This window comes from Leptonotus elevatus, chromosome 7, assembly GCF_054856555.1.
Source record: "Leptonotus elevatus isolate MCC_2025b chromosome 7, RoL_Lele_1.0, whole genome shotgun sequence".
NCBI classification, from domain to species: domain Eukaryota; kingdom Metazoa; phylum Chordata; class Actinopteri; order Syngnathiformes; family Syngnathidae; genus Leptonotus; species Leptonotus elevatus.
The window spans coordinates 8,473,187-8,494,147 of NC_141245.1; the positions used below are offsets into that span (position 1 = coordinate 8,473,187).

The 20,961-nt window shown below is 38.9% G+C and overlaps 1 protein-coding gene across 6 annotated transcripts in view; it reads right to left on the bottom strand.

Moving 5' to 3' along the window:
* The window catches only part of rap1gap2a (RAP1 GTPase activating protein 2a), a 93,117-nt gene that overhangs the window by 34,714 nt on the left and 37,442 nt on the right, over window positions 1–20,961 (bottom strand). For 2 of the 6 annotated variants that reach the window (XM_086080497.1, XM_086080496.1), the window contains exon 1: window positions 13,253–13,912. The exons of the other annotated variants lie outside the window; for them this stretch is intronic. In XM_086080497.1, the coding sequence (XP_085936623.1) occupies window positions 13,253–13,392 (140 nt within the window). In that variant the 5' untranslated portion in view covers window positions 13,393–13,912. Of the gene's footprint in view, window positions 1–13,252; window positions 13,913–20,961 lie in introns of those variants that run through there. 6 annotated transcript variants of the gene reach the window in all.

Sequence of the window (20,961 nt, forward strand, 5' to 3'; positions counted from 1 at the left end):
AATTTTTCGTATGAAGCTTAATAAGAAGCCTGATCCTCATGCTGACTGGCCAATTATGCAACTGGTAGTTCTTCTAATTAGTTAATGAAAATGTAAGTGGAGGAAATGGAAAGGGACAAGGGCTGTTTCCAGACGGTGTGTGTGTGTGTATGCGTGTGTGTAAAACATTACATATCAGACATGACAGTTACAGCTCTAATCAGCACTTTAAGAGGCTGATGCTGGCTTTTAAGGACGGGCGGGGGCCTGTTACTCAATATAAATAATACTGTCAGACAGACTAGACAGCCTTTAATGACTACATAAAATGTACTGTAGTCATTTAATACATTTAACACAATTTAATTAGAGAAATTTCCAGGTTAACTTCATCCATCCATTTTTTTCCCACATATCCTCAGCAGGGTCGCGGGCGTGCTGGAGCCTATTCCAGGTGTTACTTGGGAAAGAGGCAGGGTACAACCTGAACTGGTCCTCAGCCAGTTACGTGATGGCACAAATAGACAAACCATTCAAAGTCGCCTACAAACCTAATATTTACCCTAGCATGCAAGTTTTTGAAATGTGGGATGGAACCATATAGTACCCGGTTAAAACTCATGCAGGCAAAGGGAGAACATGCAAACTCCACACAATGACCCCCTGGCAAAAAAATAAGCAGGAACACTTCTGCTGACGAAGAAAAGGTTATTCAATAAATGGTTGAAGTAATTTAGTAGTTCTTGTGAAATAATTTATATTTTATTGTATTCATTATAATTAATTTTTTTCTACTGTGTGTATTTTCAGTGAATATTTTGTGTAATGTTTTTGTATTTTTGCCAATATTTTGTAGCATATAATATAGCATATGTTTGTCTGATTTTGTTTCTTATATTTTTGTCTGTTTTTTTGTCTAACAAATTTGTATTTTTGACTGATTTGTATTTTTGTGCAATATTTTGATATAATAGTTTTGAATTATTTGTCTTTTTGTATTTACATTCACCTAATATGTGTTTATTATTTATCTAATATTTGTAACGATTACTAATATTTGTAATTGTTTTAAATTAAAATTAATTTTAAAAGATTTACTTATGAAGTAAAATTAAATAATTAGCCGCTATTGACAGTGTTGTTGTCTGTTTGATTGTTGACGTGAAAGCAAACAAGAAACATCACAGGTAACCTCTTTTTGGAATCACCTCCCACTAAATGTTGGGCAAGCCTGTCCATTTTTAGAAGTCGTCTTAAAAAACACGTTTTTATTCTTTCTCTTTTTTGACTAAGCATGAGACTTGGCATTGTATTACTGCTAAGCGGTAGCGTGCTCGTAACTCAGAATAAACACCAATGTCAAAGTCGAGACCTCGATAGACTCACTTTTTCTTGCGCTCAACGGGCATCATGAAGGTAGCAACTTTACAAGCATAGCCATATATATATACTTTTTTTTTTTTTTTACTTCCGTCTCCATGCATTTGACCATTCTTGTGTTTCTTTGTAGGTGCTCGTGTTAGCTTCTGGCAAAGTCTTGAATTTGGCTTGATTTTACTGTGCAAGCAAAGTTTAGCTATTCACACAGTTTTTGCTTTGAAGATTTACCTTAACTTTACATTAAGTACTTAAAAAAAAGTGAATCCAAAATGTTCAGAATTATATTTGTATCATTCCAATATTTAACTCCAACAACAGAAACACTTCTCCTTTTAATTCATTTTACAGCTTTTTGTACAGTCTTAAATCATATTGATAATAATTAAATATATGTAAGAAAAGATGAATGTCTTGACTTAAATATTGCTATCGTTTTAGAAATGTTAACTTTGATGTAACTATGAAAAAAGAAAAAGGTCCACCGCACACAGTTGAAAATTGAGCCACAATTGATTGACTTACACAACACATTTCGCCTAGGGCTTCATCAGGCTATTTATGAATAGGGCTTCATAGCCTGATGAAGTCCGAGGCGAAACGCGTTATGTAAGTCAATAAATTGTGGCTCAATTTTCAGCTGTGTGCGGTGGATCTTTCTCATTTTTCAGAATTTTATTCCTGACACCACAAGCATCAGTGGATCTTTTTCTGTGCTGTGCGGGGCTATTTCTTCTCCATTTTGATGTAACAATGTTGTTTCCATGTTAACTTATTATCTATTATACCTTCAAGAAATCTTGTTTCAAAAATTCATACAATACTAACATTACAATTTATTTTGTGTTACCCACTTTTATTTTTTTCTGATTCCCAAATTCCATACATTTGTTTTTTTTATATATATAAAGAGACCATTTATTTACATCAAACCAAAATATAAGAATTTCTAATTCTCAAATTATTATTTTTTTAATCAGAACAAAACAAATTTGTATCATCTGCAAAAAATGACATATTTAAAAAAAAAAGTGTAGCACTGCAAATGTCCTTAATGTAAAAAATCTACTACCCCCAGTACTATGGAAGTGAGGGACAACTCACTACGCAGGCATCACAATGATTCAATCACAGATTTTTCATTCCACCATACATAGAACTCGTTTTCCACCAAACGGCCATTTTTTTTTCCAGTACGTACAAGATGCATTTTTTAGTAGTTCAGATGTTAATGCTCATGTTGTAATGTGTCCTGCTTCATTTGACACTGCTCTTTTTCTGTTTATGGACTTAATGAATATTTCTTGAGTACATGCTTGTCCTGTATTGGAGTCGTTTTTTGTACGAGCCAGTTTCCCATTTTCCTTTAGTGTCAGCCAAACTCCCCAACTGTCTTTTTTCTTCCGTTCATGTCACCTGCACCTCATTAAGTGTATTCGTCCACATTCTTTCTTTCCCTGGTGAAGTGTTCTGTAGTGGGATAACAAAGTGATTGGGACATCTTGTAACCACACATGAATACATAAATTAACAGTTAACATGAATCATCACTTCATAATCACCTGCTCATTGTTAACGCTTTCACTTAGTAGAATATTAAGAAGTGATTCATGAAAGCGTTAGACTGCAGCCACAAAGCAACATTCTCACCATCCCAGGCACACTTGCCGGTCCCAGCCAAGGAAAGTGTGTGTCATTGTTTTGCACCCATAGCAACCAGGTTGGTTTAGCGACAAAATATTTGCCTTATGTCTTCCCGAATTGCAAACTGCTGCAGAAGGAAATAGTAGGGACCAGAATAGAAGAATAAAAAATATACACTCTTGCCAGGATTGTGCTACAGGTAAAAGTTAAGCAATGAGATATTACTCAAAAGGCTTCTTTGAGTCTTACTGTAATATCATCTACATTATAATTTGCACTTAATGTCTAATCAAAGGTATTTTACCCGTATGCTGCACTAAAGTGACGGAGCAGAAATGCTCCCCTGCAAGAACAGAATATTTTAAAGTAACAGGAGCCATTGGGCAGCCATTTACAACTTTTACAATGTCAGTTAAAGATTAATATGGTACACCACCTCTTGGCCAAATAAGACTCGGCTGACCTGCCACACTAATGAGAACAAGTAGTATGGAAAATAGATGGATGAAAAGAAAGTATGATATGATAGGGTTGTCATTCCAAGTTGTAGCCTAGTCTCATGGAAGCGTAGAATCGAAGACTTAAGGGAGGCCCCTTAAAGATGTATTGCAGACTTTAAAATGTTATTGTTAATGTTAAAGATTTGTCTATATCAAGTATAATTCACCAATGCCCAGATACAAAGAGCCCTGACTTTAAATATATTTGGTAAAATCAATGTACTGTTTAAAGTGTTATGCTCTCATAAAGCAGTGGGTTTGATCAAACCGCAGGAGTTCAGAGTCAGTCTAAGGGTTCAGTGGACATCAAGACAGACACTCCGCCTCAAATGATCCGGGATGATACGCCGCGCTTGGCCATTATTGGCTGCAGGTGACCATGCTACATAGCATGGCCTAGATTTGGTGCGCTCAGTAGTCAACTTGTGGCAATTGTGATGGTACGTTGTGTGATATATTTATAATGGTAATCCCTTAATACTGGCTAGCTCAAACAAAAAAAGAAAGTGGTCCGACGAATATGTGTAATATGAATTCACATGTATAATGGAACGTATGGCGTTCCACAGGGTTCAATTCTGGGGCCTCTGCTGTTTTCTTTGTATCTGCTGCCCCTGAATTCCATCTTAAGAAAAGAGACCTAGTTTTAAGTGTTCTATAAATACAGAGTTGAATGATGGGAGTCAGCCTCCTAACTGCATGATTTGCAATGCCAAGTTGAGCAATTGTAGTCCAGCACAACTAGCTTGCTAGCAAAACAAAATCAACATTACCTTAAGCGACATGGAGATGGGGAATACAAAAACATAACACTTTCTGAATTCAAGGTGAAGATAGCAAGATTCGATGAAAAGGCTACTCACCCTGTTCATTTTACTCGCTAATAAACCCTATAATAAAGAAGGGTTCTGTGAATGCCCATAGGAAACTAGTGGGGATCAGTACCTACAACAAGGTTAAGAACCACTGTCATAAAGTCTTCCAAGAGGGTCTAAACCATTTTACAGCATACTCACAAATAGGCATCCATGCCTTTTTTGAGACTCTTTGACTGACACCTGAAGTCTGATACATTTGATTAGTGTGAGTGCTCAGATCCGTGTCACATAATTGCTGTACACAATACTACTACTACTGCTATTATGTATTACGCATAATGATAATCTGTAATTGGCTAATGACCAGACCGGAGCATTACCGCACCTCTTGCCCAAAGTCATCTGGTATGGGGTATAAAAATAATAACAGTAAACATAAAAATCATAACAATCGAAATATAACTACTTGGTATAGTGTCTTTTCAAACACATTTACAGGTGCTTTACATTAAAACAGGCAGTAATGAGAAAGAAGAACAGTCTCAGTATATCGATGAAAAATACAAGAAAGTGCAATAAAATAGAAACAAACCGACACCAAGAGAATGCCAAACAGTAAAAGTGAGTCTTAAGATTTAAAAGCAGACACTAGTTTGTCCACCTGAGAACTCCCCAGGAGGGAGTTCCAAAGCCTTAGGGGACCAACAGCAAAAGCTCTGTCTCCTTTTAAACAAGTTTGGCCCCATTGGGGAACTGTTAGTAGAATCGCCCCAGAAGATCTCAACACGGGCTCATAACAGGTCTCCGATAGAGGACTGATGCTTGAGCATTTTAAATACCAATGTTAAGATTTTAAAATCAATTCTATCAACTCATGGACAACAAGTGGGGGGCAATAATTGTATTTCCTGTCAGGCTAATTGGAGTGTATGGATGTGATTTGCTAACATAGATAACCAAATCAGGAAAGTTACAACAATACAGCAAAGAAGTTTAGTGGGAGTATGCCTTTAACCTAACTGTTATTTATTTATTTATTTTGTCTTTTATCCTTGACTGAGTGAATGCCCTGGTTGTTTAATTTCTACATTTTCATTTTAACTTGAGATCCCATTAACCATATCAAATTGTGTTCATTTTCACTGGGCTTTCTCTTCGCATGATTTCTCCCAGTCTGACTGACTGAGTACAAAAGAACCTGCCAGTGGACATTGAATATGTCTCTTCACAAATCACCGCACTACTTCAGACTAGCTGATAAGCACATTGGAGCAAAAAAGGTCCTGCAGAAAGGGACAGAGCACTATTGAGAGGCAGGAAAGGAGAGGCAGCGAGTGAATGGATGTCAAACGGATCGCTGAAAGAGAGCAAGCTACGTAGAGTGAATAAATGAATCTGCAGACTAAAAATAGAGCTTTCAATCCCCTGAGCAGGGCTGTCTTGAGGGGTCTCTGGACACTTGTTAGAGACAATGCGATCCCATCCATTACACCCTGAGACATGGTTGACTATTGTCAACAAACATGCCAACAAGCATATTTTTTTCGGTTTGTTATTACGGCAAAGAGAGTGTAGCTTTAAGTGCAACTGAATACCTACAGTATATTGATGTTTCAATACCATACTTTGGTCCCGGATAACTCCTCATTACAAAAATGGTAAAACACAGAAAAGGGCACGAGCAGTTTAAAGATAGTCATTAAACATTGGTACAGGAAAAATGGAGTGACGGGGAATGGAAATACCAGTGAGTCAGTAAAAAAAATACATAAACTGCTGGAGCAGAATACAGGACAAGGGAAAAAGTGTGTAAGATGGCCAAGAATGGCAGACACAAACATTACTTACACTTCACATGATGTATTTGAAAGTTATATTGTGTTTGAAATATACTGGTGACATTTGTTTTTAAACAATGGATAATAACAATGGCCTTTGTAGGATTTGTACAGTATACCTATACTTTTGTTCCAAGAATTTTACGATGGCCTTGTAAATCAATATATCATCGAACAAAAGAGGACTTGCCTGTCAAGGGTCTGTGTTGACTGCTGATGCCCGGGGTGTGCACATGAATATGATGCCCTCTAAAAATGATTGGCAACATATGCTGACAGAAGATTATGAAACTTTCTGTCAATATATCTCCGTCGTCTGTTAGTGTTTTTCCTGAATTAAGAGTTTTTAAATAATGTAAAATTGTGTATATATATATATATATATAATTTATTTATAGTGCATTTCATATACAACGTAACTCATACTGTAATTAAAAGTGCAACATTTAAAAGCAGTTAAAAACACCAGTTAAGGAGATTTAAACGCAAAGTAATGAAATAAAAATAGCTCACTAAAATAACTAACTAAAAGAGTGGCGAGTGCAAGAACAATAGTTAGGAAAACATGATTTTGTAATAAATCTTCATTCATTCATATTATTCATTCAGATAATAAAGGACACCAGCAAATCGGGATGCATGCAGAAAAAAATTATATTTTGAGGGTGGCGGTTTATACACGGGTGCATATTATTCACAAGATTTTCCAGTTGTTCTTATTAACTATGTTTACATGCAGGCAATAATCCTTTTGAAACCCGAATATTGGCAATATGCGGGTTTTGTAAGGTCATGTAAACAGATGCAAAAACCTGAATAAGCTCATATTCGGGGTTTTAAAAACCTGAATAAGACCCCTGGGTTACTCCTTTCATAACCAGGATTCTTGCTCATATAAACGCGTTCGGAATACCTCGATAGATCGGGTAAATGTTTTTCTCTGTGCGCATGCTCACTATTGTCTTCTTCGTCTTCTTTCTTCTTCGCTGACTTGATTCACAAGGAATCTTGGTTTATGTAGTCACGACTTGTATGCGCAGCTTCGTCCTACTTGCGAAAGGAGCCTCCCTTGAATTGATTTCTCCACTGCGTTTTCATATTATTTCTCTACAGCAAAAACGTCACAGCTTGTGCCTATATACACAGACAGTAAATACAAGTATATAAGTCTGTGCTTCTGGCGTGTAACCCACTGGAAATACTGAAGCCGTTGTCAACAAACATGACGCTTGCAAGTTGCAGCAAAGAACCACACTTCTGGAGCGAGGAGGAAACCGACTATTTAGCGTGGTGAGTGACATACATATGTCTTTTATTGAACGTATAGTAAGTTAAACGTGGAAATGACGTTATTTACGTAATTACGTTGTCCGCGTGTCGTAGTCCGAACGGGTTATTCCAATCGAGCACAAATGAACATGTAAACGAGAGTAACTCTTTCCGCCACGCATGTAAACATGTGACTTCGATTGTTTCATAAACCGGAATTCTGACCTTAACACGATTATTGACTGCAAGTAAACGTAGTCATTGTGTTGTTGATTACTATGACAGATGCTTTATAGAGTTAAATACTGAATGCACCAACTGCTATGTATTTGTGTCTAAACCTTTAAACATCTCTTGAAATATGAACATCTCCATGACAAAGAACTTCCGCCTGATTTTTATTAAACGGAAATTATTATATTTGTTATTATAATTAAAGAAGTGAATATTCATGTAATTTTAGATGGAAAACAGCAACGAAACGCTACAGTTGATCAAGAATTGCAAAAGCAAACTCATATGATGTCATCTCACAGCGCAGTTACTGGTGGATCACATCTCTTTGGTGTAAGGCCAACTACTGCGCAATTCCCTCTCAATATTTGCAAAAGAAGAACCGAGAAACGGGCATAAGTTGCATGCAGAGGTGGGCATCGTCATTGACTGGAATTGATGATTAATGGAAGTGCCCACCTTTTGGCGTGTGCTTCAGCACTTTCAGCGAATGCTTGATCATGCGAAGCCTCACAAAAATACACGGATTGAGAAGGACCATGTGTACTCACCACAATCAGCAGAAGTATTCCAGTCAATGACGATGCCCACCTCATCATGTCCGTTTTGCACATTTTCAGGAAATTCGCTTAAAAAAATGTAAACAGTTGGATGCAAACCCAGCTAGTGAGTTCTAATCAAAACTACACTTTCTTCAGCCTATTGTATTATGATCTTTTAAAGGTGTATTGTGGAGTTGAAAATGTTCACGTTAAAGCTTTTTCTACATGATGCATGCTCCACCAATTCCCAGATGAGCACAAGTACAAAGAGCCCCACTGTGGCGTGTTCGCGGCAAACACGGCACAGTTTCTTGGGGTTGGGGATGGGTGGAGAGGTGAAGGGTGACATCATGCTCGTTCCCGCCGATATGTAGTGTTGTGTTAGCGAGCATATGACAAAATTGGGATGGAAACTGACAAAACAAGAAGAGGCTGGCTTACAGAACAGCCCAAACTCCAGCTCAGACTTCAAGAAAACTGAAAAAACAACAACAACAACCGAAGTTTATTCCAACGTACATAATCACACACGCACCACGCACGAGCTTGACACAGAGGCTGCAATTAGGCTTTTAGCCAGAGGTGACAGTCATGAGTAAAAGTGACAAATTGCGCAATTCACCATGTTTCGTAACCCCCCCCAAAAAAAAACTTAATTTCTGTGAGCCTTTAATCTTATCGTATCATATCGTTTTCGATATTTCTGGCATGAATATCATATCATTCAGTTCTACTATCTATGGCATTTTGCTTTATAAACTAGCACACTTTCATTCGACAAAATTATGGTTTGGTTAAACATTTTGTTGTTTGAATATACAATATTAGATGTGTTTTTTAAATGTGTCTGTTTTACAGTCAACCTCAACTGGGAGTGACAAATAAACAGCTATTATTTGGAAAACTGTATGAGCGAGAGTGAAACAGACACATACTTTAAAAATTATGCTAAGTGTGTGTTAACAAGAAATTTAACCATGTGAGAGTGGTAAAGCTATACGTTTTTAAATTGCTCTGGTCTGGAACCTATCCTCACGATAAACAAGGGGTTCCCGTTTTTATTGTTACTTTCTATAAAAACAAGACAAAAGTGGTATGTGACGGTTAAAATGCAATTTCCACCATCGGTAGAGATGGCATGGCTCGGATCCACTCAGAAAAGGATAAACAACCTCGACACACATATTGTAAACAAACATGCTCACACAAACGCACCATTGCGCGCACACACACAAACAAGAACAACAACAAGAATCAGTAAAGGACATTCATGCAAAGAGGGTACACATTCAGATACAAGCAGCTGGCCTCATGCTGTTCAACTTAATGGAGAGCAAATACACATCGCAGCCCTCCCAGCACAGGGAAAAGAAGGGCGAGCAGAACACACACATGAGACTCCGAAAGATAGATGGAACATTTGCATACTTATCCACTGACATAATACAATCAGTATGTCATTTATCTTCGCATTCACTGTCAGAAAAGGCACATTTATGGTCAGGCAATGCTGCCACTGACAGAGGCAGAAAGACAAATAGCGGTGATATAAAAGTCCGAAAAGGGTGCAATCATGCACCGAACAACAGCAAGTTAAAGCTGTCTAAAATTGCCATCCGAATGTGACACCACTACAGCAATAGAAATGACAGCCGTGCTATGTTTTTATACGGCTGCCTCAGGCTATTTCAACTGTCCTGATACCCGTGTATATGGTTGCCATTGGCTATGAGCAGAAAAAATACACAGAAGCCATAACACAAATCAAAGGCGCACACAATGGCAAATGCATTAGGAGCAGGGGGCAGCGCCACACGTAAACACTGTTCTTTTCTTCCAATATGTATTTTATATTCAATAGAGAGCGGTGATTCAATTACACAATTACTGAGAATAAATTATGTTATTTCATGATTCTTAGTGGTGCTCTGGAGTCTTTCCAAAGGCATGGTACTGTCAGCCCCACAGTTTACCATTCAAGCAGCCTAGTGGGTAGAACTGGCAAATGCCAATTTGCCATTGAGTCCTAAGAAATCTGCCTAGCAACAAGAAAACATAGCAAAAAAAGTAAGGAAATTTGTGTGAGGTAAATTATTTATATTTGTATTTGTAATTAGCCCGTTTATTGCCATTTTAAAAGATGCCACATTTGTAAGGAACATGAATTTATGAGATAAGCAGTGGAGATGAGAATGTAGGTTTAAACATTTGCCAAATCATCACCGCCAATGCCACACAACTGATTTTGCTGTTGCCATTGATTCTTGTTTGGTTTTCTGTATATTGGATGACAAACGTTCATAATTTAGGTTTAAACATCTTACTGAAATAGTGAAAATTAGCATGGCATACAAATCAACTTTCACCTTAGGGGTTGTTGTTATTCCAACTAAATGTGATCCTTTAAGGTTGTTGCTACTAAATGACAATAAATGAATAACAGCAGAGGAAATGTGAAGCTTTTAGAGGCTCCAGGACGTCTGGCACAATTGCCCATTTTGTGCTGTTAATCCAGCAATGTGCAAGGGGTTCATTTGACACTTTCTGAGTCCACACGCAATAATGCAAACACCCGGAGGTCAGGTATAACAACATAAGCATTTTGAATACATTTTCAGCGTGTCTTATTTTGAATTCAAATGTCGATGCCCTTTCATTCTATTAGTGGTAATACTGTATTTTCATAAACATGGAACCTCTCAACGCAAGTCTAGCACAAAGCATGGTCTAACTACGCACATGGGTGAAGTTTTCTTTCTTAGGGTATTTTGTAGACGCGTGCAGTTGTGGGAGTGAACACAGCTGACTTGGTTTCCGGCCAATCGAAGCGGATTCCTTCATTCCCCTCATTCTCTTTATATTCAGTGACAAATGAACAGACTCGATGGAGTCCATGCAGGCGATCAGCACACGCAAAGTACATTTATAAGGATCAGCAAGAAGATTGCCACTTGCCGATGATGTAAAGTTGGCCGCAGTGATGTGGGTACTTGGAGAACGCCTTCCTCCCTCAATCGTGCTTCTGTGTGTGACCTGCTTTTAGCTGGTCTAAGTTCTATTCTACTCTGTCACCGAATCGTTAAGGTGCGCCGGAGGCTCGAACAGGTCATCCTTAATTTACAAACACAATGAGTTCCGAGAGATTAAATTTAGTTTGAGAATAAAATTTTATGAAATTATTTTTTTTAAATAATAAAAATATGTTTATTTTTATTTTTTTAATGAAACAAATTAAATTATATACAGTATATATTTTCTATACAGTACATAAATTAAATTAAAAATACAAATTAAATTTTTTCCCAGTACAATGCAATAAAAAAAAACATGCTTACTGTACATAGATGGTGGAGGAGTTAGTTGAGTTGAGTTCATGTGAGGCTGCTGAAGTGGAAGACATTGTTGGGTGTAACGTTCTCAGGAAAGTATTCCGACTGTCCGTGAAGTGCACATGAATGTGATTGGCGCGTATAACAAGTCAAGATGGCGACTGCCGAGTCAGCTTCAAGTTATTTCGAAGCTGAAGAGATATTGTATGTTTTGCTACTAGGCTACGCCGACAAGGAAGACGACTGAGGGCTACTTTTCTTCTTCTGAAACGTACTCACAGTCTGGCGCTAATATTGGGTGCATGAAGAGTGCGTGCGCCGTGGCTACTGTGCCGTACATCGTCGGAAAGAGGTAGTTGAAATGCGATGCTGCTCGGCGGGGTTGTGGCAGAGAGGGGAACTATAGTACAGTACTGTACCGTAATGTATTATGTGGTGTGCACTTAAAAATATTAACTTGCGTGCGAAATATGGCATTTATGGACATCAGTCAGCCCTTGTTTTTATGTTTGTAAGTTGGATGTTCATAACTAGAGGACTACCTGTAATCGAAATGCCGGAACGCTCAGCATGGCGAAGCGCAGTCTGCCAAACTCCCAAACTAGACTAGAAACTAGACTTGTCCTAACCTGGAAATGGAGATGCCAGTGCCAGTTTGTTTTTCAAGAAACAGACAAACACAGTCCCAAGCATTTTAACAATATCCACCTCAACTACGCGAGTCACTCCAAAAGTTTACAGCATCCTAAAACTGTTTGTTAACAGGTGGTATGTTTCCAGCAGCTGCTCTGAGGTTGTAAGCGGTGCACATTAAGATAATATGTGCAAAACGGTTCATTTACAAGAGCAGCTCAGTGTTTGCATAGTTGTCCGCAATGGACAGCGGATGTTGGCATGCTTCATTTGGAGCTTTTATCCTAATTCAAGACCAGCTGTTACTATTGCGCAATTGATCGTATGTAAGCTTAGGGCTCACCTAGAGCGAGTTAGGAAACACCCAAAGCAACATGTGTTCACATTGTGCTAAAACTAGAGACCACTGCGTAATCAGTACAGCCTTCAACGAGTACCCACTCAAGATGCTTGAGTATACAGCAACAACTGTCAAGAAGCAGATATACAGTACAGGAATAGATGAGTGGGAACTTCTCCTTTATACTGTATGTACAACAACCTCTTTCGCTGCGCCAGTTACAAGTCTTTATTTTCCTCATGTTCCTCTTTTACAGCTTGGCTAATGTCTTTGTTCCCTTCACTCAGTGTACTGAACTGAATGTTTGCTCTTCAAAACCACTCAGAATGGACCTTTGTTCACTCTTAACTCTGATGATGCTGTTCCTCTCCATCTTTTTTCCTATTTTCATTTCCACTGACCCAAATGCACTCGAGTGTGGACACAGACAGACACACACACACACACACACACACACACACACACACACACACACGATAGCAAACTCCAGTAAAAAGAGGACCTATAATAAAACTGTAAATATAAATCCACTGAACCAAACGGAACACACAAAGATGACTTAACATAAATTGTAACCAGTAAACCTTTCTTCGCAAGCATGCCCCATGCTGGACTGGCGCGTGTGTGTGTGTGTGTGTGAGCATGTGTTCCTACTTTGGCAGACAGCCAACAGAGCCGTACTGTCTCACACACTCGTATAAACTACCTGCACAGCCTTCCAGCCTGATCAGACAATGAACTTCACCCACCCTTCACTCTCTTCTTTCTCCTTCTCCTTCTCCTTCTCCTTCTCCTTGGCTTTACGAGACTTGTGCAGTAGTCCAATCAGGATCACTGCAGCCCGAATGCCGGCTTTTTTATTGTGTAAGCGCCCTCTGGACTGAGACATGCTGGGAGCCTCCAGAGTGGATTCAGGTGACAATTGCTCCAAGGTCACGCTGGCTCCGGGACTCCTCGCCGAATGGCTCGGTTTGGTCGTGGCCTTTTGGGGTTCCAGTGTGAGCTGTAAAAGTCGGCGCCTTAAATCTTCGAGAATGTCTTTTTCAGAGACATATGCTAAGTTTGTGCGAGACAACGGAGGCTTGTCTACTTTTGGTTTGAACAGCTGTCAGATCCAATGCCGCTTTTTGAGGAAGGCTAATTAGTTGGTAGTAATCCCAAAAGGTCCAAATTGGTACTGTTGGCCCTAGACTTCAGTCCAAGGTGAACTATCTGCATCCCCAACTCCTGCAATGCACCAATGCGTTGGTCTTCCAGAACACAATGTGTTGTTTAATGCGAGAATGAAGAGTTTTGCAGCAGACAGCCTGACAGACTCTGTAGCTTTGCATCTCTCTGCCTTCCTCTGACTCGTCTCCTCTCCCTCGTTCACTAGCATGCTCTCCTTCCTCTCCCTCTGTGACTGCTGCTGCCTGCTCCCTACATGCTGTCCTCTAAATCCTGTCCCTTTTCTCTGATTGGCTGGAGATGAAGCAAGTACCGCCCACTTGTCCTCCCTCTTCACAGAGGACTCCCCCTCAATCTCTCCCTGCACTCTACCTTTTTGTTGGCAATTTCTTTGTACTCTCCCTTGTTCTGTGGACACACACGAACACACAAACATAAACACACATACAAACACACTCATTTTCACGTTTCTATGATTCCAGAAGACAGGACGTGACATTTACTGACATGACATTTACCACATGCACTCTTACCCCTAGTCTGAACTTTGAACCATCATGTGCCTGTTTATAAAGTACATGTTTTGTGCTGCATGTTCTTTGTGAAAACAATTTGAATCCCCAACAACATAAGGAATGAATGGTGCTCCGTCCCACCGTGTGAACACACAGTATGTGCAAGCTTATCAGCCTATTGCGTGCTGTGCCGTTGCCAAGGACATCAAAACTGAAATGCTACCTCACCAAACAAGAGCTTAAAAAAACAACATGAAGAGAAATAATTCAGTCATTTACCAACTGTTATTCAGATCTCCTATCATATTGCTAATGCTATTCCTTCCCTCCACCGCTTCTCGATTACTAGTCTGTGAACTAATAAATACATTTAATTCCTCCTTTTTGAACCATCCATCCATCAGGGCCTGTCAGAAACAGGAAGTCATACAGACGCTAAGGAAATGACTCCAAAAACTGCACTATTATGTGACAAGTTTATTTATACACTTTAATCGCAATCATTTTCAAACATCTGTTGTCTGAAATACATGGCCACTGTGCCTTTCTTGAACCAAAGTGTTAAATCATTTCATCCTTTGACGTAAATACAAAAGTTATCTCTGCCAGAGTTCACATTTTCACCACCCTTGGTTAGATTGTTGGTTAATGCTGGAATATGCAATACCATTTTGAGAAAAGGTATGGGAAAGAGCAAAAGGCTTGTTAAGGGGACATGGCTGTGTCCTTGTGGATAATTGGCAGGAGGAGTTGATGATAAATTCATGTAAAGCACATTGAATTGCATTTTATGCATGAAAAGTGCTGTGATTGATTGATATTGACTGAATTTCATCTCAAGTATAGAAATGTGTACAAGAAACATTAGGCTTTACATGATCAGGATTTTGGGGCTGATCACCAATCAGTGAAAAAAAAAAGATAACCGATCACCGATTCAGTCAGAAGCTGGAGCAATATATCTATTTAAACAACTTTTATTTATAATCGACCGCTGTTGCCCGGCCTACGGACAGCAGAACTTCCGTTTCCCAGCGCAAAGGCTTTTTGCTCACACATGCGGCAAGGCTAAATGTAGATTAGCTTTCAGGCTTACACAATACACAATGGCAGCACAGAACGATTTCAGCATGAACGAGGTTTTTTCCTGTAATGTCTTAATTTCGTGGAGCCGATCAATGACGTCCTTGATTGATCGGGCAAATTATGAAATTACAGTGGAGCACTGATATTGCGTTAAATACAAAAAAATTATCGTCCGATCCTGATCTAAACTTCAACATTTTCATTAAGGTTTCAGGGAATACTGTTGTGCTTGTAAGTTTACATACCCAAAGTGTAAACTTTTGAGCACAACTATAAATGTACAAAAGCTAAACGTCACAAAAATGCTTTAAATCGTCACAAAAATTCAAATGCATATCTCTACTCATGTAAACTGTAACCTGTGACAATATCAAAACAATTGCCACAGTATTTTGAATTTTATGGGCATTAAGCCCTTTTCTCACTATACAGTGCGCTCATACTATATGTTGTATAAAAAAGGCACTATTCTCAGATACCTTAAAAAAAAAAGTATACTAAGTGATTACCCTCTGGTGCAGGGTGTGTTAAAATTTATTTATCCTCCCTAGTCTGTGCAGAAATTGGTCTGGGCCAACAATTATAAATAAACCTGTTCAATATTTATGATTGCAAATCTTTGTGTGTGGTCAACAGCAAGTTCGGCCAATCCACAGGCTTCATTGATTGTCATGTGAAATGGAGCAATAGCCAATTATCAAGCAACCTAAAGCTTACACTGTTGAGGGAGACTAAAAGAAAAGCATCTGGCTATGTTGTAAGTCTGAATACCAACTCATTGACTACAATAGATAGTTTTCCTGCGACGTCACACATCTTTGGAGAAGGCAGCGGCCGCCGTGCTGCAGGTCTACGCTTTGTTTGTTTTGATATGATGCTTCTGTTCTCGCATTATCGTGAAAAATTAATATGTGTGCAGTTGTGTTCCCCACGTTAGACATCCTGGTTTGTCTGGAATGTGCACCACTGAAAATCTGTCTTTTTTTTCTTTTCTTTTCTTTTTTTAAATCAGTCATGTATAAATATATTGTATAGTTGGTCCAACATAAAACACACAAGACTGCTGCTTGATATATGGGAGTTACAAAATACTAAATAGGGAAGTACATGCATATAAAACTACACTGGCCATATAAAAAAAGAACAATTATATATACTCAATGAATCAAGTTGCATGTCTGATGACTGGTGTGGAGAGCAGAAGTGATAATGAAGAGGTGAAATTTTGAGAGTCAAAGCCACCTGAGTAGCTGAGATGCTTCAGTAATGATGTGACAATGGCCAGGGAATGCAACTGATGGAGCCCAGGAAACAAGCAAATGTGACAAATACAAGGTCACATTTATTTCCTGCTGCATTGCTTATCCTGTGTTGTATCAGCGCCATGGCAACAGCTGGCACCAATTTGCCTTAAGGATCCAAAAGATTAACAGTCCATGAAAAATGACTTTTGTTTGCTGCACATTTAAAAAAAAAGAAGTGTGTAATTAACACTGTAACCCTTGCCTTGTATGAGAAATTCATTTGAGCCCTTATCAGGTTAAACATGGGCAAGCATGCACACGGCTTAACTGGAAAAGCAAGCACACCCTTGGGACCACCTGTAAAAAAACAACACACTCCCCATCTCATGCTTACCAACTGGGACATTTCACTAGGGTCCGTAGTGCGTCATCAGGAGGGGGAATGAGACACCTTCATCAACACTTTGTGGTTCTTCTACAACCCCTCCTCCTCTTTCTTTCACACACACACGCGCACGCACGTACACAAGTTTGTTTTATTATCTTTGTGGGGCCATCTCAGTGACATAATGCATTTCCTAGCCCTTTCCCCTAACCCCAACCATCAAAAATGATTGCCTACCCCTACCCCTATTCCTTACCCTAACCTCAACCATAACCCAATTCAAACCTAAACTCTAAAACCAAGTCTTGAACCTCAAAAAGAGATCTTAACTTGTGGGGCCCAGCAAAATAGCCCTACATGGACGGGTGGGCCCCACAACTCTGTGAAATCCCGAAATGTTGGCCCCACTATGTAACAAAAACAAGACCACACACACACACACTTGTTCCTGATAGACAAACAAAACAAAAACAAAAATTCATATCATCCATATAAAAGGCACATCAACTTAATTTTAGTAACATTTGTGAAATCAGTTATGTGGTTTTTGTAGAACTATTGTATAGGAAATGTACAATGACTGCATGTTGTCATCCTTGGTAAGAATGTTTCCACAATATCCATTTATTTCCAAGCTTCCTATTATTAATATAGCAAGCTGAGAAATTCACTGCAGGTGCACCGTGCTGCAGTTTGAGCGACGAGTCATCACACTACATTTGCATATTGTGGAAACAAAGGCTACTTTATGCAAATCAGCAGACAGATTGTCTCTGGAAACTTGTAAGTAATTGCGTGAACAACTAAATGTCAATTAAAAATAAAGATGAATTCCAGAAGTGCACTTTAGTGGAAACCTTTCAACCATGTTTTTCTTGCTGTTTGCAATCCTGTTGTAGCCTGTTTCAGCAGACTTCTTCAAATCAGGTTTAACCAGTCAGCAGCTTGCTTTGTTAATAGTCTTGAAATGAAGGTAGTTGCAAACATTCCCAAAGCATTCAACAATGGAATGCCAAGCAAGCTCTCATACCCCAAATGATGTCGACCACACCAATAGCCAAACCACTGATAAGATTTAATCTCTACAAAAGCAAACTCTTAAATTTACTGTGCACATTTTAGTCAGGAAACGTGACAACGACAAGATCTTCCTGGCCACACTTTCCACCAAAAATGTTAACATTGTCATCCAAGTAAACAGAACTAAAAGTATTGGGACACATGCAGAGCAAATCTAGGTCCAGGACGGAAAAACCTTGCCACGGTTTTTTAGCCACAGGTCAATTGGCTCCCAGGAGCATGTTTACCTGCCGGCTGAGTAAGCTCCTGTGGCTAAAGTCAAACTGTGAGCGGGTTTTACTTAATGGACTTGGATTTGCCAACTCTGGACACGTGATTGTTAAAATTGCAGCAACAAAAAGTCAAACCTAAAGAAAATATAGAGTTGGTTGTTTTCCCCTATGGGAGATCTGGCAACAAATAATGCCGTGCATGCAAACACCAGCTACAATCTTGGGAAATATTGCTATAGTACAACCTCTGAGAAAAAATACATGAGAACTTTGTGACTGTGTTACCTGTGTTTGGCTAGTGACCAATTCAGGGTGTACCTCTCACCCAAAAGTCAGACGCTATACATAAGTTATTTTCTATTATTTTTAGTCGTATTGTTTTATTTGCCCAATAGTTTAAATTCTCATTGAATATTTTACTGGAGTATGTTGCATATAATATCAAAGACAATATGAGGCGTATTTAACTTTCCATCCATGCTTGCAAGTTTGATCTACATTCTAAATCACAATATTTTAATATCTAAACTTGCGTTTTTGTGACCATGGTGTGTAGTTTGTCCAAATGATGCTGCTGTACACTGCTGATGGACATAATCCCTGTGTTTTCTGGGTATCCATGTTCCCTTGGAGCTATAAAAAGCTTCCACATGTCTAGAGAGCATGTGGCTGTGTAATGACGACCACTGACTGAGGAAAAACAAAGGAGCGTGAAACTTGAAAATAATTTTATTTATTATGATGGTTGACTTGCAGTTTGTTGTAAATTCAAACACATTTTGTCCAATGAAATTGATTTGATTTGAAAACCTTAATTGAACAGTACAATGTATTATTAAGATATTGCTTAACTCACAAGTAAAGAAGTTATCCATCAATCCAATTTCTGAAAAAAATTCCAGACACAGTGAAGCTGGCTAGTGGCCAGCGTGAGAAACTTACATAGCAGTCTACATTGTTACTCGATGCTCCTTCTTGTCAGGACAAACGTGTGACTGAAATGCACAACAACTGATCCAAATAAAAAAGCTGTTCACAGCAAGCTGGCTGAGTATCTGATCAGGCCACAGAGGGAAAAAAAAGGGAAGTAGGAAAGTTGCTAGAATAAAAACTATAACTGGACAGTGGCTTCTTCTTTTTTCTTAAACCACCATTTCTGAATAAGTGAAACAAAAAGTGAAGTCTCATCGGGTATGAAACTCTCATGTGATATGCTGACGCACTGCATTGACACATACTTGTACAGTATAAGTGTATTTACGTGTATTTGTTTTGACCCCACAACTACAAACCTGAAAATGTTCTTGAGTTGGGGTTCTACAATGAAACTAAACAAGAAATTTCAATCTGTGGCAGAGTAGAGATGATTGTTAGTTTTCCAGATCATTTGTCTGTTTCAAGCAGTGTTCCACTTTGTTTTCGATAGTCAAGTGGTTGAAAGTGGATGATAGTCAGTAGGCTATACTAGACCGTAATGCTGCTTTTTACGTTTCAGGACAGAGTCACAATGAGTCAGTCGCAGCCCAACTTGAAACAGAATACCCATTTCAGGAATGCACATGGGGACAATTTAAGTGCACACTGTACACTCGCATACAGTACACACACACACACACACACACACACACACACGCTGAAACCGAGTCTCTCCTGGCACTTCACAGTCTCTCAAATGTCTCCCAAACAAACAGATGCCAGTCTGCAAACGTCACCTCTCTTTACAGATCTGACAGCACGCCACATAAACATAACGCCATGTCACCCTACTCGGACGGCGGCATGCCTTTGCACACAGCACAGGCACACTTGGAGAGAAACTGCTTGGCCCAGCTGCACGCAGGCTGGCTAAAGTGACCTTCACAACTGCTGCTGAGTAACTGCTTTATTCCCAAGATACGCGCACACACATACAGGCACACACTCAAACAAATAAAGAGCTCACTTTCTTCTGTCTCCAACTCAATCCTTTTTTTTTTCCACACAAAAAGAGCAATACAAGCTGGAGAATACTTGCAAAATTCCTTTTCACGAGTGAATATGAGAAGGGAAAGAGGAAGTGCTTCCTGCTCGCAATCAAGTCACCAATATTTATGAAAAGTTCATTTGGAAATGGCAGTTATTGTATTAATACCGAAATGCCATGTGTGTAAATCAAATAAACTCTGAAAGTAAACGCTGTAAAGGCAAAGGTCATTTTTTGTGTATTTCATCAAATATGTATGCAATGAAACATTTGTGTGATATATCTAACTAAAAGCATTCATATAAATAAAATGAAAAGCACTTAGAAGGTTTGACATTTAAGGACTAACATAGTGGACTGTATCTGCTTCAACAGTTTTTGACGTTGTCTAACTCATCATTCATATTATTTACAACACAGTCCAGTATTGCTTTTGTAAGACGGCGTATTTGGGCCACGTATAAATATATTTAGAACGGGAGCAATATTCTGACACTAAAGTGGCAAATTTGCAAGAAAAATCTGAAACTTACGAGAAATACACGTAGCGTAGCTATAGTCTAATGTGAGGATTCGTTGGTGGTTAATGGGACACTGTTTATAAAATGAAAAAGGCAGGATGGAGACAGATTCATTCTTAATTTAAACTTTAGTCGTCATACACGGCAGCGAGAGTGGCTCTTTCTGATCCCCTATCAGCTGACTAAACACTAACCAATCAGAAGCTAGCATACCTTAGGTAAATGCAAGTGAATGACGGAGAGCAGCAGATTTAACACATCAACTTAGCTACTTATACACAAAAA